This window comes from Pinus tabuliformis, chromosome 1_2 (genome assembly GCF_031772625.1).
Source record: "Pinus tabuliformis cultivar Carrire ecotype Pingquan chromosome 1_2, CPIR1, whole genome shotgun sequence".
In the NCBI taxonomy this organism is placed as follows: domain Eukaryota; kingdom Viridiplantae; phylum Streptophyta; class Pinopsida; order Pinales; family Pinaceae; genus Pinus; species Pinus tabuliformis.
In genome coordinates this window covers 590,769,066-590,793,971 of record NC_142298.1, presented here as the reverse complement: position 1 = coordinate 590,793,971, position 24,906 = coordinate 590,769,066, and the positions used below count along the sequence as shown (strand labels likewise).

Below are 24,906 nucleotides of genomic sequence, written 5' to 3'. Positions count from 1 at the left end.
AATCTGAAATTAATTACTCAGAAATCCTTGATGCTGAACATTCAAGACTGTGTTAAACATTTTCTAAATCAGTCCATAAAAAGGGGGCCAAAACAACACTACATGGGGCACCCCATTCTAACGAACATTGTCACCAAAAAGCATCCCCAAAACTTTCTAAATTAGACACATTTTTCTGCTGTAAAATTTGATCACTAAAAGAACAGGCAAGAGGAAACCCTAAAAGCTGCAATAAACATAAGAGATAACAGCCCTAAGGCAGCACTAAAGAGAGAAATCAGCCCCACATTAATAGGAAATGACAAGCTTGAAGAGAGAACAGCTAAATAAGAGAGAGGAGGTTCACTCATGTTCTGACACCGTGTCAAGATAAAAAGAGATCAACACAACACAAATGGAACCAGCCAGCAAATCCTAAATCATAAACCATAAACACCTAATGAGAAGAAAAGATCTAGGTGCTCGTAGGTTAAGGAATCAATCACCCAGGAATAAATGAATATGTTACAAATGAGGCATACACACCTCATAAGGTGGGGCACCTTCCCTTATGAGGGAGTTATGGGCCCACATAAATAACTAAGTTGGCCATAACTACCTCAAATATAATATTAATAAAAGTGTTGACTCAGTCAACTCTTAATACATAACCTGGTATTACAATAATTAGCATTCTAAGAGACCCGAGGGTTAGCCCAATTGGTCAAGTCCCCATCCTTAAAGCACCTTTGCTATTGAGAGGTCACAGGTTCAATTTTCTCGACACTCTCGGGGTCAAGCTTCATGGTTGAGCCAGCAGGAAGTGATCCCTCAGGTGGATCAGCCTGGTACAAATATTCTATGGATGTAGCAGTCACTGATCTCTGAGGTCCGTGAACCACATCGAAAAAAAACAAGGGCTCTAAGCCATAACAAATATAAACACAAGTAATGATCACACACCATCATTTCAACAAATATTTATATTATATATTGCAGTGTGTACAAGCTCAAACCACAATTCATCAATGAATTTGGAAATAACACCAAAATGAGAGAATTCTCATTAACATTAGCCTAGATGACATGATATCTAAACATTACATATAAATCATGTGTCACTATACTATCTGTAGTCTACTTATCAGATTCATAACCAATCACATATCATCAATAATGTCTTCATCAAAGCACTGAAGCTTCCAATAACTAACATCCCATATTTGAATTGTATTCCAATCCTTGAAATGATACATAGCCAGGGTCCATATTCTGTCACTCTCATCACTGCATATACAACTGGGTGTTGGATATGATACGTTGATCAGCTGTTCTTGCACAGATATGCATCAAGCATTTAAAGCAGTTAAGGTATAGAAGCAGCATGTTGGTTCAATTGTATCCATTTCTGTTTTGTTAAAATATACGTTGCTTGAAACAGGGAGGTTTCTGAAAATCCATACAGTTTGAGAAACAACCAGTTTGGAAAAAAATTGAACAGGGAAATGGAGTACCGATATGTAGATAGATAGACAAATCTGTGTGTGTGTGTGTGTAAAGAGAGGGGGGGATTAGACAAACATTCACCAAACTTGAAGAATAAGAGGATCCACAAACAGGCTTCGTATTCAAAGTTAAGTTTGGATTTCTTTTAGGATTTTAATTTTGTATTTTGGGGAGTACTGCTCTGCATGGATGATAAACATATCCAACATGTAATCTAAGCATGTCCTGGATGTATCCAGATCTAGATACATCATATCCAGATCCAGATACATATCAGCCCCATACCAGGGAAGTACCTGTATCCAATACGCAATATGTCATACTCCAGGCCCTACACAGGTGCATATAGTAAAATAGTGTACCAGATTAGAAGCATTTTCTCTGAATTTTGTTAAATCCGAGTTATGGTGCCTCCAATTGTTAAAGTTCCTTTCCTATTTCAATTTGAGTCCAGCAATTTATCCTGGTATGTAATCTTAATGTGGTTAGCTTTTTACAAAATATTCTATGTTATTTTATGATGTCACTGTCTGTGAACAAGATCAGACCTAAAAATTGGGGTATTATAAGTCCTTCCTTGCACAGCCCCAAAAGAGGGCCTCTTAACGGTGGAATGATAACCTTGACTGTAGGCAAATTCTGTCAGGGTGCAAATATTCTTCCAAGTTTGAGGTTTTTCGGCAGTATACATTCATAGCATATCTTATAATACCCTATTTACTCTTTCTGTTTAGCCAACTGTCTCAGGATGATAAGCAATACTTAAGTTCAAATTAATCGCTATTTCTAGGAAGAAGGATTTCCCAAATGAGGGGGTAAATCATGGGTCCCCTATCTGAAATTATCCTTTTTGGAACAGCATGCAGACAAAAAAAAATCTTTAACAGATATGTGGGCAATCTTGGAAGTAGTGGGCCAAGGACTCAAATTGAGATAGGAAAGGAACTTTAACATTGGGCATCAGAGCTAGGTTTTGATCCTGCAAAATATCTGGGTTATATGCCCACCAAGCTTCTGTTGTGCCACTTTGATGTGCTATTTATACATAGTTCACATTCATTAACATAGCTTCAGTACGTCAGGTGCTAAGGCATATAAAACCAATACTTTAACATTAGACCCTTCATCTGCTTGTGCAAGATAATAGTAAAAGTAGTAGTATTCAACAAAAACACTTTTGACAAACATTCTGTACACTCAATTTCTTAATCAGAAAACTGCAATATGTACATCTCCATATGTAAATGAAAACCCAAAGGTGGTAGGAAAATAGTTCTGGCTTTGTAAAAGTAGCTCCCTCTTACAACTCCTGTTGTTTCCAGAGATAAAATTCCTAGCCAATCATGCAATTTTCCAGAGATAAAATTGTAGCCGGCCATGCAATAAATACCATGTCGATTTTCTACTTCTTTCACTTTGGTATTTAAATTCATCCTGTCATTGTTTCTGCACGCATTTGTGCCACCTTCAAGCCATTGTCATGCGGACTCCTATCAATAAGTTCTGATGTAATTCAGTCCCATGAAAGTCAATCACGCAGCTACACACAACCCTCTATTATTTCAAAGAGGAACCAAACAGCTGCTTTTTCTAGTAGCTTGTCTACAAGGTGGATATTTAAGCTGTTGTTTAATACTGCATTTTCTAGCTCAGAAGGATATCCAATTTTACTGATTTTGACAGCACCACAATGAGAATCTTCATACATGGTCAGATGACAGGAATATTATTGTAAAAGCCTTTCCCTAATCAATTGACAGGGCGATTTGTTCCACAAATTTCACAACTGTGAAAGAAAACGCCATTTTCATATGTACACCTGGCACAGTTCCACACTAACCCTGCCACATGAGGGTGCACTTGAACCTCAGGTGATCCAATGAACTCAAATTTGGGGGTCTCACACATAGCACATACATATGGGCTTGTTATAACTGAACTGTCATATGTGCAAGCTCGACACCTCCAAACCATGTTTATGGTTTCAGTAAGTTGTTCTGAATCTGCAGCCCTCATGTCCTTAGGAAGCAGGAAGAACCATGAATTCAAATTTCTGTATAGCTGAGGCCCATGTGAGTAAAGAAAACCTGCTACAGTACCACACACGGGACCAGAGATAGGCAGCAGCGGGCATAAGAAATATACAAAACTAATCTCCACTGAATAGATTGCTGAAACAATCACTCTATACAGATTCTGGCAAGGGAAAGCTATAACTGATCTATACATTTCATAGTTGGTAGTCAAAATGAAGCTCAAAGCAAACTGTAATCCAGTTAAGCCAACTTGGCAAAGAGGAAAACATATGTCTGCTACATCCGAAAGTCGCCAGAGTTCTGCTGCCAAGATTAGCAAGCCATGAGATATGGCCACCAATGTCAATACCATTAAGACAAACTGCTTACTTCCAATGCAGCCTTCTAACAGCACACCTTTCCAAAGGATTGAAAGAATGTCATATGCCAAATGTCCCTTGTTCACATGATAAAATAAGAGCATGAACCACTGCTTCACTCCCATGCCCTGCAAGCTCATTTGTACTGGACTCAGTTGTTAAAACTATTGCAAATCCTAATCACAATCAGTGCTAACAGATATAATTACTAATACAACAACAGAGGAATGACAACACTGCAACATTGAAATAACATTAGTACTAACTGAAAAGCATTTCCACAAAAGTAGATGCACATGGTGGAAAAGACATCATTTAAATGCTAGGAACATTCAAGCATAAACAGAGGTAACAAAATGACAAAAACCAGATAAATACAAAGATGCATAGAACCATATTTGTGAAAACATTAATAAGCATAAGATTCAGATTGGGGTTTCGAAGAAAGTAGTACATGGAATATAAATTTATATGACTTACAAGATCTTACATTTTCCAAGTTTAGAAATATATGGGACAAATTAATATCCTTTAATCCTGTGTCCTGATTTCGTGGGCTGCAAGGGGATGACAACCAGGGTCTGGGGTCCAGCCAGTAATACATGTATGTACTAAATTTAGCATGAAATGAACCAAAACAAGTTGGGTGGTTTTGGAATAGTCTGGGAATGGCCTAAACTAGTAGCTCTTGCGACTTGGGTGAAATGCATGGGAAAGGCACTGCCATGTCTAGGAATGTCCTGAGAGAGCTTGGAAACAGCCTAAAATTCCCTGAAAGTATGCAATGTTAGTAGGAATCTTCCAAACTTATAAAAATAATTGGGGAAACAACTCCATAGAACTCTAAAATGCTTCTGAAGAAATATGTAGGAATGTCCAAGAGGACTGTATACCCAAACATAATCTGCAATGCAAAGTCTTTCTCCGAACACAGGAAATGCATTCTCTTGTGCCCGTGTATTTGGAATTTGATTTGATAAACATGCCCCGGCGTCAAGGGCAGCACAGCATACAATGGACTTCCTTCAACTTCGGTTCCAGATCTGAGGGCTATCCATTCTGCCAAATCACCAGAGACTTGCACCCAGCCTCATCCCCTTTGGACATTCCCTATTTGGGTAAGGTAGACCACAGTGGGAATAGAACCCAGGTGGATGGCTTAATACCCCATTAACATCACCAGTGAACCAAAGCCCCATTAGCCCACATACAATTTTAACTATGAACAACAAAATCTAAAATATAAATGAGTTCATCCAAACTGGCCGTTTGAATGAAAAACTTTGGAGATAAGGAGCTTAAGGATTTGAAGGGTTGAAGTAGAATTCAAGTGTGCATGTCATACACAGCTCTGGTCAAAGGAAGTACCAGTTGACCTAGAACAGATGATGCATCTGCTTCACCTAATTCAATATGTGGACTACTATCTCCTTCCCATGATTGGATACACTGTTGCCGCAAAATCTAGAAGGCTTTGGAGAGGGGTAGCCTACAAGGCTATTACTAGACCAAGAGACGACAATGGGGCAGTGGCCCATTGTCACCACAGCCAAAACCCCTTTCTCTATATGGACTTTCACCAATGGGAGGAGTCTCGGTATATGGTCACCTATAATGGATATTCTAGGTATGAAGGTACAAGGGTGACCTAGAGGCTTCCAAGGGAAAGACACAGCTTAAGTACAAGGCTCCAATCAAAGGGTAAGAGTGATTTTCTTTCCCTAGAGAGGCCAAATTTATGCACACAACACTTGAGATTGGTTTAGTAGGCTGAGAGTTGGAATGGCCTAAGGTCAAGGTGAAGAGAAAGGGTTTCCTACAATGTGTTTCAACAAGGATATCGCACATGAACCCTCAAATCAGCCCCCAAGTTGAAGCTAGAACTAAACTAGGGTTACCTTAGGACAAGCAACTAGGGCAAAGAAATTTATGGATGAAATTGAAGTGAATGCCTACCAAGAAAAAGTGATTTTGTGACAACCACTCCACTCTTGGTATTTAGATTCTCCAAACTCCAAAATTCTTCCTCCCTAGGAATTCGCACCAAACCTTAGCTTGGTACTTAGCCTTAAAGAGGTCGAATTAGGTCAACAGAGAGAGAAATTTTATGGATAAGAAGTTGAGATGATCAACAAGGAAGGCAAGTACCTGGTCATAGGGTCAATGGAGTCTATGGGTTCTTAAAATTGATTATATCTTGCAAAGGAGTAAGGCTATTTTGATGCCCTAGCATCAAAACCCTAACTATCACCTTTGTGAGGGATCAAAGGTCACTTGGGAGAGCTAACATGAGATCACCAAGGGGATTGCCATTCACATATCAATGTATCATACTATGAATAACGCATGCAATAACATGACCTAGTTTCCAATAAATCGATTTTCAACAAAATTAGGGCACAAAATTACACTAGATCATCAATTTAGTCCATACATTAGACATGAAATCAAAAATTTGCAATAACAAGGTACTTACAAGGCAATATGTATGAAACAATCCAATTATTGATCCAAAGTAACTTCTCCAAAGACAAAAATAAATGCTCAAGATGATTTCGCTCCATAGATCACATTTTTCCCATAGAACAAGAGGCTGGAATTCTCAAAGAGGCCGAAATATCCAAGTCCAAGTGATGATGAGAAACAAAATGATCCTCTCCTCTATTTATAGGAGGAACAATACCTATTTAGCCTGAAAGCCCCTAAATCTCATGTGAAATTACAATGATGATGTGGGTTACAAGCCAACCCACTAGCCATGACATAAAACATAAAGATTTTCCCACACGTGTGAGTCGTAGGGATGATGTCATCCATGCGTAGGGCCATGTGAGGCATGCATTGAGGCTTCTTGGTGCCAAGCAAGTTGTAGAGGCCTTCTAAAATCAACCTCTGAGGGTTGGCCCTCAAATTTCTGTCAATATCCCTCTGTGGACCCCAAAATTCATCTTGGGGGACAAAGGTGGTCTCATGGGTCTCCAAATGGCCATAGTGCCAATCTCTGCTCCGATGTTGAGGGCTTCCAAGGTGGAGCTAGCCCTCTCATGTCTCAAAGGGTGAGACCATCCTCATTTAGGCCTTGGATCAACTGTCATTCCTCATGCAGTGATAAGCCAGTTGGGGGCCTGTTGAGTCTAGGTGCATCATCTCGGAAAGTCATCAAATGTAGGGCAAAGTGTCACAACATTATGGGTGTTGGAGGTAACCAAAGGTGTGTGTGATGCTCTATTACTGCTTGAAGTCCTATGGCTCTCAACGCTTCACCTGTGGTTGTCAATATGCTTCTCTAGAGGCCTGGGCCCCAGTTAAGGTTCCCAGGTCATGGCTATGGAACCACCTAACAATCACATCATAAAGTCTAGCAAGCAACAAATCATTACTACAATAATCATTTTTGCATCTAAATGGATCAAGCTTGAATGTAAAGGGCTATTTAACACTTCATACAAGGCTTCCTTTCCAAATTCAAGGTCTTGAACTTGTGAAGGTGTTTCTTCCCTAGGTAGGAGTGGCCAAAGGGCCACCTATTAGGTGTTTCCAACCCTTAAGGGAAGTAACATTTCCTCAGTCCACCCTTCAACTACAGGTGTTATGTGAACAATAATGATAATGGAGGAGAGAAGACTTCATGGCCAAGTGCCATGGTCAAAGGGACCAGCATAATGGAGATCCACATCCTAAGTGTATAGATGTGAGGAGTGAGCAATCATGGATGCATGAGTTACCAATCCAACCTTTGTTTTTCCACCCTTCTTGTGTGTCTTTTACTTTTTCTTATTTTTCTTTGTATTACTACTCTTAGCTCAAGGGTTAAAGCTTGTTTTGTATGATGTATAACAATTGTATTACCCCTTAATGATGAGGTAGTTTATTGCCCATCAGGTTTGGGACATGCAAGGGTTCCTTTCGTGATGTATAGGAGCAATATGGTGCTCACGAACCGAGTGACAGCCATATTGGGTGAGGTAGAGCTCATGCTAGGCTTTTTCCCACATGCTAATGTGTATGTCCTGACCATCTTTTGCATTTTGATAATCTTTCCTTTATTTTGTTTGTGGCCATTATATTCTTTTTCCTTTCTTTTAGCTACATCAACCTCCTAGGGCAAAGTTTCGAGCCCTACTCAAGTATGAGGATGTATGTGTGCCAAATCCCAAAGAACCAATGGCCAATTGAACCTAAAAAATGGAGATGGAATATAGGGCTTGAAATGTAAGATGGAAAGTGGTAAGTATGGAATCGAGATAGATAGAACATACTACCTCAATCAAGGCTTACCAAGTAGTGCCCCTCTTATACCCAGTGGGCCATTATGGGGGGTCCCACTAGAGTAGGATCAAAGATTGACCCCCCATTTAAGGTGAGGGAACAAGATCACGGTCAAAACCCTTCTTTCTTCTAGGTCACCTCATAATCCATATCAAAAGCCCAAAGTACAAATAAGCATAAGCACTAGATGGCAAAATGAATAAAGTACCTTTTGATCTGAAACCCACCTTCGTTCAAGTGCTCTTGCGAGATGGGTGAGGCATATGACTGATGCAGGTGGCAAAGATGAATAGTGGCACATCATCGGCTAGTGTTGGCTATCAGAGGCTGCTGGCTGGGTGGCTGGATGTGAACTGTGGGAGAAAAATTTTCTCCTATGGGGTCACCCACTCTTGGTGTGTAACATACTCAACTAATATTCATAAATAGATGGAATGTGAATAAGAATTCCTTTAAACACACACTATAAGGTGTTCAAACATGTGTCATTATCTGATCAACATCTTAGTTTTTTCCAAACCATAAAGATAAATATGGCAATTCTCAAATATAACATTGGTTGCTCTCAATGAGCAAGCAGAAGAAAATAAACCACCTACATGAGATTTTGTCCAACAATCTCATTTTCAAAATAACTTTCTATCCTTTGAGTTGAGCCTTGTGAATCCAATTGGATCATTCAACTAGAAATTTTGATGCAATGATTACAAACTAGCTACTATTATGAATTATAGTTGATTTAATTGGGATGGCACATGATGACCCAAAATGGATGACTTTCAACTCCACTGCAGCAGATCTCCCATGACATTTCCATTGTGGATCATGTTTTGGTAGTGAAAACTTTGAAAATTCTTCCTCCCCCTATGCCTAGGCTTCTGCACTATATCTAATCTTTCAAGAATGGTTATGTTAACAATTAAAGATGTGATTTCCAAATAAATACTTCAACAAAATCCTGGCAATCATCCCTCGATGAATGCAAGCTCTCACGCCTACTTTCCTTGCCTTGCAATTCTCAAACTGCAGCCTCAACTGCCACAGTTTATGGCCCATATCTTGAGAACCCTACAAACCTTTCATCCTGGCCCCTTCTAGAACAAAACCTTTGTTCAAAGTAATGGTTAACAATACCAATCCCCCTCTACAATCTAAGGTGCATTTCTTAGGAAGTTTTGTTTTGAAAAACACTAGTGATCCAAATTGGAAAATAATATAATTTGTCGTGTCTCCCAGACTCTTTGGTTGCCAACAAGTCTCCCATCTTTACATTTCATAGGGACTACCCCCCATAGCTTGTTGTAGGGAGACAGCTAGAACGGAGAGGGCAGGGATCAAAGTGACAACCCCCGCCCTGAGTGTTGTCGCATCTTGCCTGTACAAGTTAGGCGACACCAAACTCCAAGCCCTAGTTTATATTCTTGTATCAGTGATTGTATGAGGGTCGTGATCCCTGGTATAGCAACGCTAGACTGTTGTATTATAGTTCGTTAATATAATGAAGAAGGGTTTTAAAAAGTTAAAAATTGTCATCTACGCTAGATGATTCACTATTGTGTTGTGCAAAGTAGTCTTGTTGTGGCATTTGAGATGGTTGAGTCAGAGCTCGTAATACCCAAACCTAGATTCTCATATGTCGTGGAAAATTCAACATGGTATCAGAGCTACTTTAAAGGGCCAATGGATCAGAGTGTGCACAGTGGAAGTAGAATGAGCCAGTAGAGATTGTGTAGATTTAGAGAGAGTCTAGTTTCAAAGGGAGCAGCTCTAAGGAAGGTTGAGATCTTCAGGTTCTAATGAGGAAAAGACACTACAGAGACAGTATGATCCATTCTACAGAGTATGTTGTAGTGATGGATGCCAGATGAGCTAGTGTCGTCAGTGATGATGGTTACTTCCAAGCAGTGGAAGTACCTCCCTCGCTAAGAGGGAGTGTTGAATTGTGTAGCTTGGGAGGTACTCCACAAGCCTAGATATGGGGTTTGTGTGAGTTTGGTCACAAAAGGGGTTTGTGGGCAAAGAACCCAAGTGAAGGGGTTTTAGACCCAGATGGGGTTTAAAATTCTAAAAAGAAAAATTAAAACCTAAGTCTAAGAGGACTAAAACCCTAAAGTTCTAGTGGGTTCCTAAGAGGCTCAGGAGAAGTTATTTAAAGAAGGCCTAGGAGAGGCTAAAGGCAATCATGTGAAGTGATCATTTGATCAAGCAAGAAGGAGATCATCATGTAGTCCTCAAGGAGGTCGAGTTGGCCTAGTAGAGCTATAGAGAAAGATGTTCACAGGTGCATATTTCTCAAGTGAAGGCCAAGCGAAGGAAGGCCACTTGCCTCAGGCACAAACAGAAGAGACATGGTGTTGGTTCTTTGCAGGACAACAGAGGTTGGATGGTCAAGTTAGAAGGCAACTTTGGGCATGTGTTAAGGAGAAAATTCTCTACAGTAAGGCCGAGGATTTTTGGGCATTGCAGGAAGGTTGTAAGGCCTAGTTTGGATGACCGAGAGGTCTAGCAAACTGTTAAATGCATGGCCACATTCTCCAAAAGTAGCAACGCATGAGATAAGAGCCATGGAGAAGCCTTTCGCTGGTTTATGACTACCCTAGACAGGGCCGAGAACCTCAGAGTGAAGGAAGCTCAAAATTGAAGGAGTCTTGGAGACCTAGCAGGATGCCTTCAAGGAGAAATGGATGCAAGGTGACGTGATTTGTTGGATTTGTTATTGAAATGAATAGGACAGAGATTTGTGAGCCATCGTGAGGGCTTATTCCATGTTGCTACAGATCCAAAAAGTATGTACAACATACACTCAGATTCATGATGAAAAGGAGGGTCGAGACACTTAAAGACTAGATCTCATACCCTGTGACAATGTTGTCGCTTGTATGCTTGTCTATGCGGATGGATCTGAAGGTTAGGGTGGTTGAAATCAGAGAAGAGGAGCATGGTTCTGGACAGAAAAGGAGTGATTTGTACAGTGAGGAATAAGGGCTAGCGAGAGGCAGTCTCTAGGCTAGGTAAGAGCCTAAGAGGATGAAGACAAGATCTGTCCTAAAGGAACTAAGACAGAGGTGTATAAGCCCTAGAGAAGGGAAAATTTGGTGCCAAGCCCTAGATCTAAGGGCAAAAAATTTGGTATTGTATTCAAAGTAGATTTGAAGAATCATGGTACTGTTTCATGGTTGGAACAACAGTGAGAAGAAGCCCTAGGGTTTGGAGCAGCAATATAGTGGAGCCCAAGAACAGTGATCAGGAGGTAGCCTATTCACTGTTAGAGGGCAGATCTACAAGCCCTAGGTGAGAGCAGTTCTGGTGGCCCGAGATCAGTCAAGGAGTTGATTGAAGATGGGCAAGTCTGAAGCACAAGAGGCAGTGCAGGATAGTGGTCCAAATTGGGACTAGTGTATGGCAACCCACGTACAGTAAGGAGGGTATTTATGTGACTACTACAGAGAGCCCTAAGTGCAGTGTTGGAGATGGACATCAAGCATGCTAGGAGAGGCAGAAGTATTGAGCTCAGGGACTACAGCTAAGAGAGCCAAATTGGTAGCCCTAGTTCACTGTCAAAGGAGGACATTTGCAGTGAGAAAAAGGGCAACCCTCCATGCCCTAAGTTTGTCCTTATTGGATGATCCGGGTTCCTTCAGCTACCGAAATCATCCAAGATCTTTTGCTTCTGTGATGTTAGAATTGCATTTAAAAGAGCATAAAAGAACACATATGCATGCTTAAGCAAGAGGAAACATGACAACGATCAACAAGTCAAAACATGAGACATTTTATAACGAAGTTGTCCAGTGTGGACTATGTCTCCGGGCCCGGTGTCAAGATGGTGGAGGTCACTTCATATGCTGTTGGAAATGATGATGATGTACATGGAAGACTCTTTGTCATAGCAAGGTCATACACCCTTAAACAAGAGCGGCTTGTCTCACCACGAGACGTTCCACTTATAGGAATTCTCACTCAAGAAGGCTTCCTCTCAGTATGACAACTAACTAGATCTCACACAATATGGCAATGAGTATCCCTTCAACATAGCTACACAGGGATCTCAACAATAATACATAGCATGACAAGCTAAATACATCTCATATAATGTGGCAAAAGCGATCCCACAACATAACATCAAGAAGGGATCTCAAAACATAATACATCATCTCAGCGATTATGAAGGAAAACATGACATGACTAATTCATGTACCTGCAGCTTTGAAGTTGGCCGAAAAATGCAAGGCTCAGTTGCAAAAACTGACTGCACCACTGAATTTTTGTCGTTGAGAGGTGTAAGATCGACTATCCATTTATCGAATTCCGACACCGTCAAAATCTGGGCCTTTGGGAATCTTTTAAATTCCCCGTGATTTTCCAAAGATTATGTCCTTTGGGCTGACTGGAGATTTTTTGCTCAAATCACAAATCTGATCGTGCCATCATGACCCTTGCGAGATTCTGAGATTTTTGAGTGTAAACTCGGCTACATTCTGACTCTATCAATTTTCAGCCTCCAAGGAATCTAGAAGATTCCGTCAAAGATTCTTCAATGATTTTGCTCTGTTGGGAATCTGCAAATTTGTTGCTCAAATGGTGATTCTGATTTCACCATCGCGTCTCTGCGGAATTCTAGTTAAAATGAAAGTAAACTTCATATCATTCTGACAAAATGAAAATTTACCTCCCCATGGAATCTTTTAGGCATCAAGGAATATTCTCTGCAAACGATTCTCTGTCTCAAAAACGTGCCATCATGGTTCCACATCCTGGAACTGCAAATCATGGTTTCATCTGGGCATGCTTCTGCCTGGGCTCGTGGTTCCATAGTGTGCTCTCCGTTCCGCCACCTCCACACGCTTCGTCAGTTCCCCCCATGGTCGAATGAGGTCGGTTTTAATATAATGTTGGTGGGTAAAATTTACAAGAGCGCCCTCATTGGCGAATTAGTTAAGGTGGGGGAGTAAAGGCGTGGAGGTCGGAGGATCAAATCTCGCCCCTCCCAACTTGGCGTGCTGTTGATTTTTTTTAACACGAGGTTTGTTATAACATGTCGTTTCAACGGTGCGGAGGATGGTTGTGAGACCGCCCGGTGGGGGCCGGCCACGTGGACCAAGCGGGTTCGACCCCGCCAGTCTCGACTGTTGACTCTGGTGGCGTGGGCCACGAGGCGGGTTTCCCAGTCAGACGGAACCTGACCCCATATTTATATGGTTGTTTGTTTTGTGGAGCGGGGGTGGTAGGTGTGACAACCCGCCCCCCCCCCCCCCCCATATTTTTTAATTATTTTTTTGTTTTTAATAAACAATTAATTCAATTTTTGCCGATTTAGGGGTTATTGGGCAAACTAACCAACCCACAAATTCACCCGCTCTCGAGAGCTAAGTTTCCACGCCTCGATGTCGGTCAAATTGTAGAACACTTAAACCTGGCCCACTACCAACTTTGACCACAACTTTGACTTGCTCTAACTTCCTCATATGAGCTCGGATTTGAATGGCATTCACACCGTTGGAATCAAGGCAATGAGCACTTCGATCTGATGCTGAGTTTGTTGAAATTTGAACACTTTGAATTTTGACCATTTTTTAGCCCTCTTGGACTTCTACATGTGTCTGGAGCCACCTGGATCATTCCTCCCCACTGAGGAGCTTTTGGTCCTCCACAAGCATGAAAAATAATCTGCAACTGTGCACATCGTCTGCACCACAATTGTCTTGATAGGTCACCCTTCCTTCTCCTTCACCTTTGTTCTTCGGAGCCATAAGCGATGAGCCGACACCTGCATCCTCTGCAAACCTGTAGTAAATTTCTGAAAATTACATGCTTAATTTACATGACCAACTAATGACCCAAGCATCCCATACTTGCCACAAGTTTATAACACATACTTTGTGGTCAAGTTTACATTGAAATGGAAACAATACCCCAGTTATCAAGACAAGGCCAAAACATCATTTTTGCTTCAACGGGTGATGGAAAAACATCATCACTTTTACAATGTAAATTGCAACAAATGATTTACAAAAATACGGCCATGACAAGCTAAACAACTAGAAAAACCATCTCTCACTCATCAAAGTGAATGGGTCATCTCCCTGTGGGAGATTCGCTTGTTGATCAACTCTTTCAACTGGTTTTTGTACAAACGCTTTGTCCTTAAGGCGTTGCTTTGGATGGAGCCTCCAACACGTGGCTATTTGATGACCACCTCTGTTGCAATGACTGCAATAAATCTTCTTCCTCCAGATTTGCTTAACGTGTTTCTTTCCCTGCTATGGAGAAGGCCTTTCATGCCTAATCCTTTTCCGTGCTACCATTCTCTTCCAGCACTCAACAATCACATGGTTATGTAAACCACAAACACTACATGTTTTTCGATGCTGTGATTTATGCTCATCATTAACAACATGCTTGTAATCAAAATGAACACTAGAAAACTGAGACTTATTATACCTTTCCTGGTTGTCTCTAGTGCAATTTTGGCAATAAGAGATTGCCTCGGCTCTTTCTCTGCAATGTGCACTACCATGGGATGATGGTGATGTGTTCCCATCATTCTCTTTCCTCAACGGTTTCAACAATGTCGTGGAAGATTCTGACACCTTTCAGCATTCCCCTTCGATGTATCCCAAACCTGCGAATCGAGGTCTTTGCACAACCTCCAATGGCTGAGTCATGCCTTGGCCATTAACACCAAGTCCTCCTCCTTTATACCCCATCTTGGTAAGGAGTCTCGTGCCAATTCCTGTAATGGGTATCTCCACATTTCCAACAGAAATAACAGCGTGTGAAGATGAAACTGAAGAACGATCAACACTGTTTACCTTAGTCTCTGCTTCTCCTTTTTCTCTTCTTGTAGAAGTCTCCTTAATCCATTGTTATCTGCTTGAAGGCTCTGGTTGATCTCCTCATTTGAATGATGAGAAGATGATGGAGGCGATGAATGTTCAGTGGAAGGTGTGGAAGGATCATCATTCTCGGCTTTTTCTTTCTCCTCTTCCTCTATTCTCTTCTCGTAAGCTTCGTACATTATGTCCACCATTTTGGAAATCCTTAGCAAGTTCTCATACATTTCTTTGTCATCCTCCATTACTGCACATTCAATTGTTCACGTTCAATTGTTCACGCTCTAATACCAAACTTGATCCGGGTTCCTTTAGCTACCAAAATCATCCAAGATCTTTTGCTTCTGTGGTGTTGTTAGAATTGCATTTAAAAGAGCATACAAGAACACATATGCATGCTTAAGCAAGAGGAAACATGACAACAATCAGCAAGTCAAAACACGAGACATTTGATAACGAAGTTGTCCAGTGTGGACTACGTCTCTGGGCCCGGTGTCAAGATGGTGGAGGCCACTTCATATGCTGCTAGAAATGATGATGATGTACATGGAAGACTCTTTGTCATAGCAAGGTCATACAACCTCAAAAAAGAGTGGTTTGTCTCTCCACGAGACGTTCTGCTTACAGGAATTCTCACTCAAGAAGGCTTCCTCTCAGTATGGCAACTAACTAGATCTCACACAATGTGGCAATGAGTATTCCTTCAACATAGTTACACGGGGATCTCAACAATAATACATAGCATGACAAGCTAAATGCATCTCACATAATGTGGCAAAAGCGATCCCACAACATAACATCAAGCGGGGATCTCAAAACATAATACATCATCTTAGCAATTATGAAGGAAAACATGACATAACTGACTCATGTCCCTGCACCTCTGAAGTTGGCCGAAAAATGCAAGGCTCAGCTGCAAAAACTGACTGCACCACTGAATTTCTGTTGTCGAGAGGTGTAAGATCGACTATCCATTTGTCAAATTCTGATACTGTCAAAATCTAGGCCTTTAGGAATCTTTTAGATTCCCCATGATTCTCCAAAGATTTTGTCCTCTGCACTCACTGGGGATCTGTTGCTCAAATCACGAATCTGATCTCGCCATCATGATCCTTGCGAGATTCTGAGACTTTTGAGTGTAAACTCGGCTACATTTTGACTTTGTCAATTTTCAGCCTCCAAGGAATCTAGAATATTCTTCAAAGATTCTGCTCTGCTAGGACTCTGCAAATCCACTGCATATGGTGATTCTGATTTCACCATCACGTTCTCTGCGAAATTTTGGTTAAAATGACTTTAAACTTCATATCATTCTAACAATGAAAATTTACCTCCCCATGGAATCTTTCAGGGATCAAGGAATATTCTCTACAAAAGATTTTATGTCTCGAAAAACATGCCATCATGGTTCCACCTCCTAGAACTGCAAATCATGGTTCTGTCTGGGCATGGTTCCGCCTGGGCTCATGGTTCCGCAGTCCGCTCTCCATTCCGCCACCTCCACACGCTTTGTCGGTTCCCCCCATGGTCGAATGAGGTTGGGTTTAATATAATGTTGGTGGGCGGAATTTACAAGAGCGCCCTCATTGGCGCGTTGGTTAAGGCGGAGAAGTAAAGGTGTGGAAGTCGGGGGATCAAATCTCGCCACTCCCCTCCTAACTTGGCGTGTTGTTGGTTTTTTTAACAAGTGGTTTGTTATAACATGTCGTTTCAACAGTGCGGAGGGTGGTTGTGAGACCACCCGATGGGGATCAGCCACGTGGGCCAAGCGATTTCGAGCCCCGTCGGTCTCGGTTGTTGACTACAGTGGTGTGGGCCACGGGGCGGGGTTCCCAGTCAACCAAACCCCTACCCCATATTTATATGGTTGTTTGTTTTGTGGTGCTGGAGTGGCAGGGGTGACAACCCGCCCCCCAATATTTTTTAATTATTTTTTTGTTTTTAATAATCAAATAATTTGATTTTTGCCAATTTAGGGGTTATTGGGAAAACTAATCAACCCACAAATTTTCCCTCTCTCGGGAGCTAAGTTTCCACGCCCTGGTGTCAGTCTAATTGTAGAACACTTAAACCTGGCCCACAACCAACTTTGACCACAACTTTGACTTGCTCTAACTTCCTCATACGAGCTCGAATTTGAGTGTCGTTCACACCGTTCGAATCAGAGCGACGAGCACTTTGATCTAACGCTGAGTTTGTTGAAATTTGAACACTTTGAATTTTGACCATTTTTTAGCCCTCTTGGACTTCTACGTGTCTGGAGCCACCTAGATCATTGGAGCAGCACAGGAAGGCAATAGAGGGAAGAAGTCCCAAAGAGTTGAGGAGCAGCAATGCACAGTGTAGGAGTTGTGAACAACTCACAAGAAGGCCCTATGTGTTGATTCGTTAATGGACCAATGATCAGCTAGAGGGAAGATTGGTGAGTCGTGTTCAGTGACCTAAAGGAGAAGGATTCATTGATGGAGGAAGATTGAGGAGCTGCAGATGGAAAGGCAAGAGGACCCACCAGATGTGTTCAAGACACATGGACTGAAAGGGTTGTGTGTGGCCACCATCAACAAGTAGGTCAAGTGTTGTCTTGTTCAGGGTTGATTGGTAGTCAAAGTGATTGACTCCAAGCCCTAGTTTGTATTCTTGTATCAGTGATTGTATGAGGGCCATGATCCTTGGTACGGGAGCCCTAGACTATTGTATTATAGTTTGTTAATATAACAAAGAAGGGTTTGAAAAAGTTAAAAATTGTCATGTGTGCTAGATGATTCACTGATGTGTGTTTTTTGTTGTGCAAAGTAGTCTTGTTGTGGCATTTGAATTAGTTGTGTAAGAGATTGTAAGACCCGAACCTAGATTCTCATATGCCATGGAAAATTCAACAGGGTACATTTTTGCAAAGGCCGTGACAAAGGAGTTCAACAATCAACATCAACAACACTAGGGTACATATAGGGCTTGTTGCTCTTGATTAAATTCCAATCACATACTCTCATATGTGATAGAATCTAATGAAATGTCGCAATCACATTGACCCTAAATTCCTAAAAACTGTCAAGTCTGTTGAATTTTGGATGGGATACGAAATTCTATTTTCTCCATATGAAGTCTAATGAGCCTAGAACCACTCTCAAACATCTTGAAACAATTAATGGTAATGTTAAAAAGTTAAGTAAAAGGAACCTTTTACTTCAAGAATTTAACATTATCTTTAGGGAGCACAAAGAAAGTGTCCAAGGAGCATATACAAATCATTAAGGGAGTACCTTAGGAGCGCGCTCCATAGCTCTAGGAGAGTCCTTGGGAGTGCCATGCTCCTAAATTGACAATGAGCATGCCCAAAAGGTCTAGAGCGTGCTCTCGAATTTTGGGGGCACACTCCCTAGGGTGCTCTTGCTCGGAAAGTGGTTCCAAGGTCGAGATTATTAGTCTCCCTTAAACATCTTTTCATAATGTTTCCAAAACTCAAAGGGAGTATTATTGAGTATAAATGACTATGGTTGGATGGTGAAATCTCCTACAACAACCATTTTCAAGGTTCACAATCTACCACTTTATAACTTGAATGCTTCTTCCAATCAACACCTCAATTGGTGGAAAGCTAATGCTACTAGGGGATAGGACCTTTATCTATCACCACACCCAACTTGTTTGTCTTGTCCATGACACCAATTTGTGGAAAGTCAATGATACTAGGGGGTAGGATCTTTCTTTATCACCATGTCCAATTTTTTGTGCTAGCAATGATGCCCAAACACCCACTCAAAAACTGACCAAAAGAAACACCTAGAAGTTGGGACGCGAGGGTTGGGGGGGTTGGGGGATAAACCTGTCACTAAGTTGGGGGCACCCATTACCCCTAGTGGGGGAATATCACCACCCTTGCTTGACCAACCAGTCAAACCCTCGGTAACAGGTATAGTAATTTTTAAGACAAGTATTCCATCATTTTTTGTTTCGTACAATGTCAAATCTTGATTTTAATGGAGTTATTGTGTTTCGGTCAACTTGTGAATTACAGATAGTATGTGTGATCCATGAATGAATGCACAGTTATAAATTGCAAATGAACGGATAGGTATAAACATGAATTTTTTTTTATCAACAAAATCAACGACTAGGTTGGTCTTGTAATTCTGTGACTTGGGGCCAATTCCAACCACTACCAACTATAACCCCTAGGTGCCTACGTTTGCCCCTTGCGCAGGAGCAGGTGAATCGGTGGGGGGGAGGGGGGGTTGAACCTCGAACCTCCTCACACATAACACTGCATTTTCACGGTCAATGCCAACTGAGCTACCCCTTGAGGGCCGGTATAAACATGAATGTTATCTTGTATAAAAGTGACAAAATTTATATAGCCTTTTCTATCTTAGTTTGCACAATATGAAAATCAATTGAATCAATAACCTCAATTGTAATTGGAAGAGAAAGTTTGTTAAACCCTATATAAGCCCCATGTTAACCTTAAAACCCCTTATTAAGCCTTTGATATTGAGTGATTACATTTTTATTTTATATTGTTATGTAGAACCGTTCATGGCCTCATTTTATTACTATTGTACCCTTTGTCTCCTAATATATATATATACACTAAGGAGACCTAGTCTTAGGATCATCAAATCTTGTCATGTGCATTGTATTCATTGTAGAAGAAGGTTTCCCCATTGAAGTCGATTGTAATTATTGGTTTCTTATTATTTTTAAGGTGCAAGGTTCATAACATTTGCTATCAGAGCATATACCCCAAGGCTTTACTACTTCAAATGAGTCAACTCGTCATTTTTGCTATAGCTATTTTTTGGGATGCTTCAGATGGTGAAATTTTGAGTATATTGAAGAGAGATCACAGGGAACATATAGTTAAAAATTCAGATTTTGGTTCACTATACTTTCAGAGATATATGCTATAAAATTTAGGATTTGTGACTAGTCTTGTTGCCTCAAAATCTAGCAAGTCTTGTGAGGATAGCTCAGAACACAAGAGCTAGACCAAGGGACGACAATGAAGTGTGGCCCACTATCATTACAGCGACTGCCTCCTGCTCTTTTGTGGACTTTGACCACTAGGGAGGCTTCCCTGTAGTTACGTCACCTAGAGGATATGCTAAGTTCAAGGAGCAAGGTAACGAGATAAACCTAGAGAGGACAACTCTTTCTAAGAACAAGGTTTAACAAGCATAATAGAGCAATTTACATACACCAATAAGGTATATTTAGGACACAAATTATCTAGAGCTTGAAAAATAGCTAGCCAAAGTAGCACCCTTAGAATCAAAAGGCCAAGAAAAAGCTTCCAAACAATGAATACTAGCAACCAATGGAACAAGAAGCCTTCAACAAGCCCCTAGTTGAAGCCTAGGGCAAACTAGGGCTTTTTGTAGGGCAAGATATATCTAGGGAAAAAGAGTTTAGCCTTGAAATGGACGGATTAGCCACTAAAAGGGGTTGATTTTGAGGCAACCAACACTCCTTCCAATGTTGAATCCTTCCACAAGCCAACAACTTGAACCCTAGCCAAATTTGTGCCCTAGCCCTAGCTAACAACTTATCCTTAAGGGGTTGAAAATCAAATTAGGAGAGGTAAACTGATGTTTATGTAAAATTTTATGGATGTTCAACCAAGTGACCAAGGTCAATGCCTAATCCTTGGGATTGTAAGAGTCCATGGGAGTGTAAAATATGCTAAATCTTGGCAAGGAGTAAGAGAATAATGAAACCCTAGGTCTCAAAACTGTAGCTATCACTTTTGTGAGGGAGCAAAATCAATTGGGAGAGCTAGTTTAAAGATTCACCAATGGGATTTCCATTCACATTCTATAGGTGAGTAATGCATACAATGTTATCATCTAGATTACGTATAATGATTTTCAACAATAACTAGCACAATAGAAACCCTAGATAATTAACCATTCCATACATTAGACACAAGAATAAAAAATTATCAAATCCAAGGTACACTTACAAGATAGAATGCATGAACAAGCCTTTATTGCTCCAAAATGACATCTCCAAGACCAAAGAAATAGCTCCAAATAGCAAGAGTACATCATAGAGTCACATCTCTACAAGAAAAAAAAAGGCCAAAATACTCCAAGAGGGACGAAATAAGTCACAAGTGATGATCCAATACAATAAGTCTCGACTCTCTCCTCTATTTATATGAGTATGACTAACAATTAGCCTAGCAAAGCCCCTAAAACAAGTTTGATGCTAAAATGCCCTCAGGTTACAAGCCAACCCACTAGCTTTATCAAAACATGCCCTAATTAGCCCACATGTGTGATTCGTAAACTCTCTCATGTTGATGTCATCAACAATAAGTGCTCCAAATGCCATGTCCAAGGGCGATGAGGTGTCCTAGTTGGCGTAGATGCAAGTGAAGTCCATGATTTGAGGGTTAGCCCTCAAATTCACCTCATTGCCTCCAGTGGGGTCCCAAGATCTAGCTGGGGTGCCACAAAGTGGTCTCCATGGGCCTCCAAATGCTAAAAGTGACCTCCTTTCCTCCAACATTAGGGCTTCTTCTAGTGCAACAAGCCCTCCCTAGTCTCTCAATGTGAGACCATCCTCAACTGGGCTCTGAATCAACTACTGCCCATCAAGTTGTGTCAAGGCCAACCCAGGGGCACGCTGGGTCCATCTATGTCATCTTGAAGAATCCTCAAATTCGGGTCAAAGTCAACAAACACCCTAGGTATTGAAGGTTCTTTGGGACATGTGCCAGATGATGATGTTGCTCGGAGGCTCCAAACTCTCAACACTTCACCTATTGGTGCCAATGTACTCCTAGGAAGGGCTTGGGTACCTTTGGAGTAGGTGCCCAAGGCCTGAGTTCTTGAACCACCTAACAAAAGAAAGATGGATTCTAGTGAAAGCAACTAGTCATTAAGGACTAAGATCAATAATGCATCTAAGTGAAACACACTTGAATGCTAAGGGCAATTTAATTCTTTAGATAAGGATCCCTTTCCAAAATCAGGACCATGATATTGCAAAGGTGTTTCGTCCCTAGGTACAGGTGACTAAAGGTCAACCCTATTAGGTGCTTTTATCCCCTAAGGATAAGTAACATTTCCCTGGTCCACCCTTCAATTGATAGGTATTAGTGAATGATAATTGATGGCAATGGAGGGAAAAGTGCTTCATGGCCAAGTGCCATGGTCAAAGGGACTAGCTAATGGGGGTGTCTACATCCTGAGTGTATAGATGTGAGAAGGGAGCATTCATGGATGCATGACATACCAGCGCGACCTTTGTTTTTCCACCCCCCTGTGTGCCTTTTACTTCTTCTTGATTTTTCCTTGCATTACTGCTCATAGCTCAAGGGTTAGAGCTTGCTTTGTATGATATAGCAGTTTTATTACCCATTTAAGTTCAGTTAGTATATTTCTCATCGGAATCAGGACATGCAAGGGCTCTTTCTTTTAATGTAATGGAACAACATGTGCTCAGGAACCAAGTGATGGCCACATGAGTGAGGTAGAGCTCATAGTAGGCTTTTGCCCACTTGCTAATCTTTATGTCCCTGGCCATAATTTGTAGTTTGATTTTTTTTTCTTTTATTTGATTGTGGCCATGATTTGCTCTTTTTGTTCTCTTAGCTGCATCAACCTCCTAAGGTAACATTTTCGAGCCGCACCCAAGGTATGTGGACATATGAGTGCCAAATCCTAAAGAACCGACAACAAATTGTACCCAAAGCATGGAGGTGAGGTATAGGGCTTGTAATGTAAGATGGAAGGTGTTAATTATGACACACTGGAAAGTTGAACTACGCTATCTCAATCATGGCTTTCCAAGTAGTGCCCCTCCTATAACCCATATGTTGAAGTTTGTAGCTACGGTTGGTCTTCATATTAAAATATTTTTATCAATGATGTACTTGTTTATGTAAAGCATGTTCTTCATGCTCAAAATAAAATTATATTATTCATGTATTTATCAAAAGAAAATTTTAAATTTTGAATTTTATTTCGACTCCACAAGTTGTCCAAGTCGGCCCTGCTCTTCATGGCACCCATTCGACCCATTGATCACTATATATATGAGGCACTCGTCCACTTCTCAAGCATGAATCAATCTGAGTATCAAGTATCAATTTCTTCTAGCCATATGAAGGACAACAAAGAGCAGAACGAAAAGAATAAGAAGCTTATCAAAACATCAAAGTGCAAGACTAATCTCTGTAAAGAAGTCGAAGTTTTAGTGATTATTTTATGAGGAAAAGGGACGAAACTTTTGTGGATCAAGCCAACTCTTCTGTGGTGAATTCTTTGTGGAAAAACACCGAGATATATGTGGTTTTTCTCTGTGAAAAGAGGTTGAAACTTCTATATTTACTATTTGTGGAAAAGGGTTGAAACTCTATGATATCTCTTTGTTGTTAAGACTGAACTCCTGTGGAAGATAGGTCAAACTTCAGACCCATGTTGTAGACCCCTTGACTGAGGTGGCTAAGGCAAATTGTGAGGGCTTTGATTTGGATCCTTGGTGGACAATCTTGCTGGTCAGTTTGTCTATCATTTTGACTTTGATGTCTCTCTTGTTGAATTGATTCTCTAAGTTAAGGATTGTTGGGTTTTTGCCCCATGTGGGTTTTCCCAACGTAAATATTGTGTTGATTCTCTACATTATGATCTCTATTTTTCTTATTCTTGTATGGTTGAATTTTTGAAGTATAATTGCTTGATGAAGAAGTTGTAAATGCCAAAAGAAGACATATAAATAATCATAAGTAATTGTCATGTTCAAAAATTAGTGCTAGTCTACATTGCACTTGATTTTTCAGCATGGTATCAAAGCTTTGGTGAAGAAAGAAAGTTGAAAATCACACATTGTTGAATCTCTCTCTCAAGGAAGAAATCTTATCTCTATGTCCAAGATTTCTAAGCAAATGGTTCCCTCTTGCAAGGAAGGAAACAAACTTGAAGGAGCATCAAACTTCAAAGCATGGAAGAAGAGGATTGATCTTGTCCTAGAAGAACATGAAGTTTTGCAATATGTCCAAGGTAAAGTACCTCAACCAAATGAAAATGATGCTGCAAGGAAAGTAAAGTTTAGGAAGGGTGAGGTCAAGGCTCAAAGAATTCTATTTGAATCTCTCAAGGACCATTTAATCCCATTTGTTTTAGAATTGGCTACATCAAAGGAAGTCTATGATACTCTTATTAATTTGTACTCAATCAACAACATTGGCCAAAAGATGTCTTTAAGGAATCAACTCTATGATACTGAGTCTGTAGTTGATAGTGCCACTACAGATTGTTTCTTACTCATCCAACTGACTGCACCTCCAAAATAGGTTAAACACATACCCACTTGTAGATCTTCTCTAATCCAGATCTCCAGCCCAGTCTGCATCAACAAAACCACGAATATCCAACACTTTGTCCAATCCTGGTCTTCCTTGGTAGCACAAACCATAATCACTAGTGCCACGCAAATACCTGAAAACTCGCTTCACTGTTGTCCAGTGCTCCTTCCCTAGTTTTGACATAAACCTGCTCAATACTCCCACTGCATGTGCAATGTCTGGTCTAGTACAGACCATTGCATACATCAGGCTACCGACTGCACTTGCATATGGAACACAGGACATGTCCTCTTCCTCATCTTGTGTCTTGGAACATTGTTCAACAGATAACTTCACACCTATAGGAATAGGAACCTTCACTGGTTTACTATCCTGCATATTAAACCTCTGCAGTATTGTCTCAACATACTTTCTCTGGTTTAACCAAAGCTTCCTCTTTGCCCGTTCTCTTTTAATTTCCATGCCCAAAATATAGTTTGCAGTTCCAAGATATTTCATGTCAAATTTGGAGGACAATTGGGTCTTCAAATCCTGGATAATTTCTTTGTCATTTCCAACCAGCAACATATCATCCACATACAAGACCAGATAAATAACACGGTCACCAATTAATT

General features: G+C 40.8%; 1 protein-coding gene across 1 annotated transcript in view; it reads right to left on the bottom strand.

The window, feature by feature from the left end:
- Window positions 1-3,188: 3,188 nt before the first annotated feature.
- LOC149207036 (rhomboid-like protein 14, mitochondrial) overlaps window positions 3,189-24,906 on the bottom strand; it is a 43,605-nt gene continuing 21,887 nt past the window's right edge. The window contains exon 3 of the mRNA XM_089395647.1: window positions 3,189-4,008. Coding sequence (XP_089251773.1) covers window positions 3,235-4,008 — 774 coding nt within the window. The 3' untranslated portion in view covers window positions 3,189-3,234. The remainder of the gene's footprint in view (window positions 4,009-24,906) is intronic.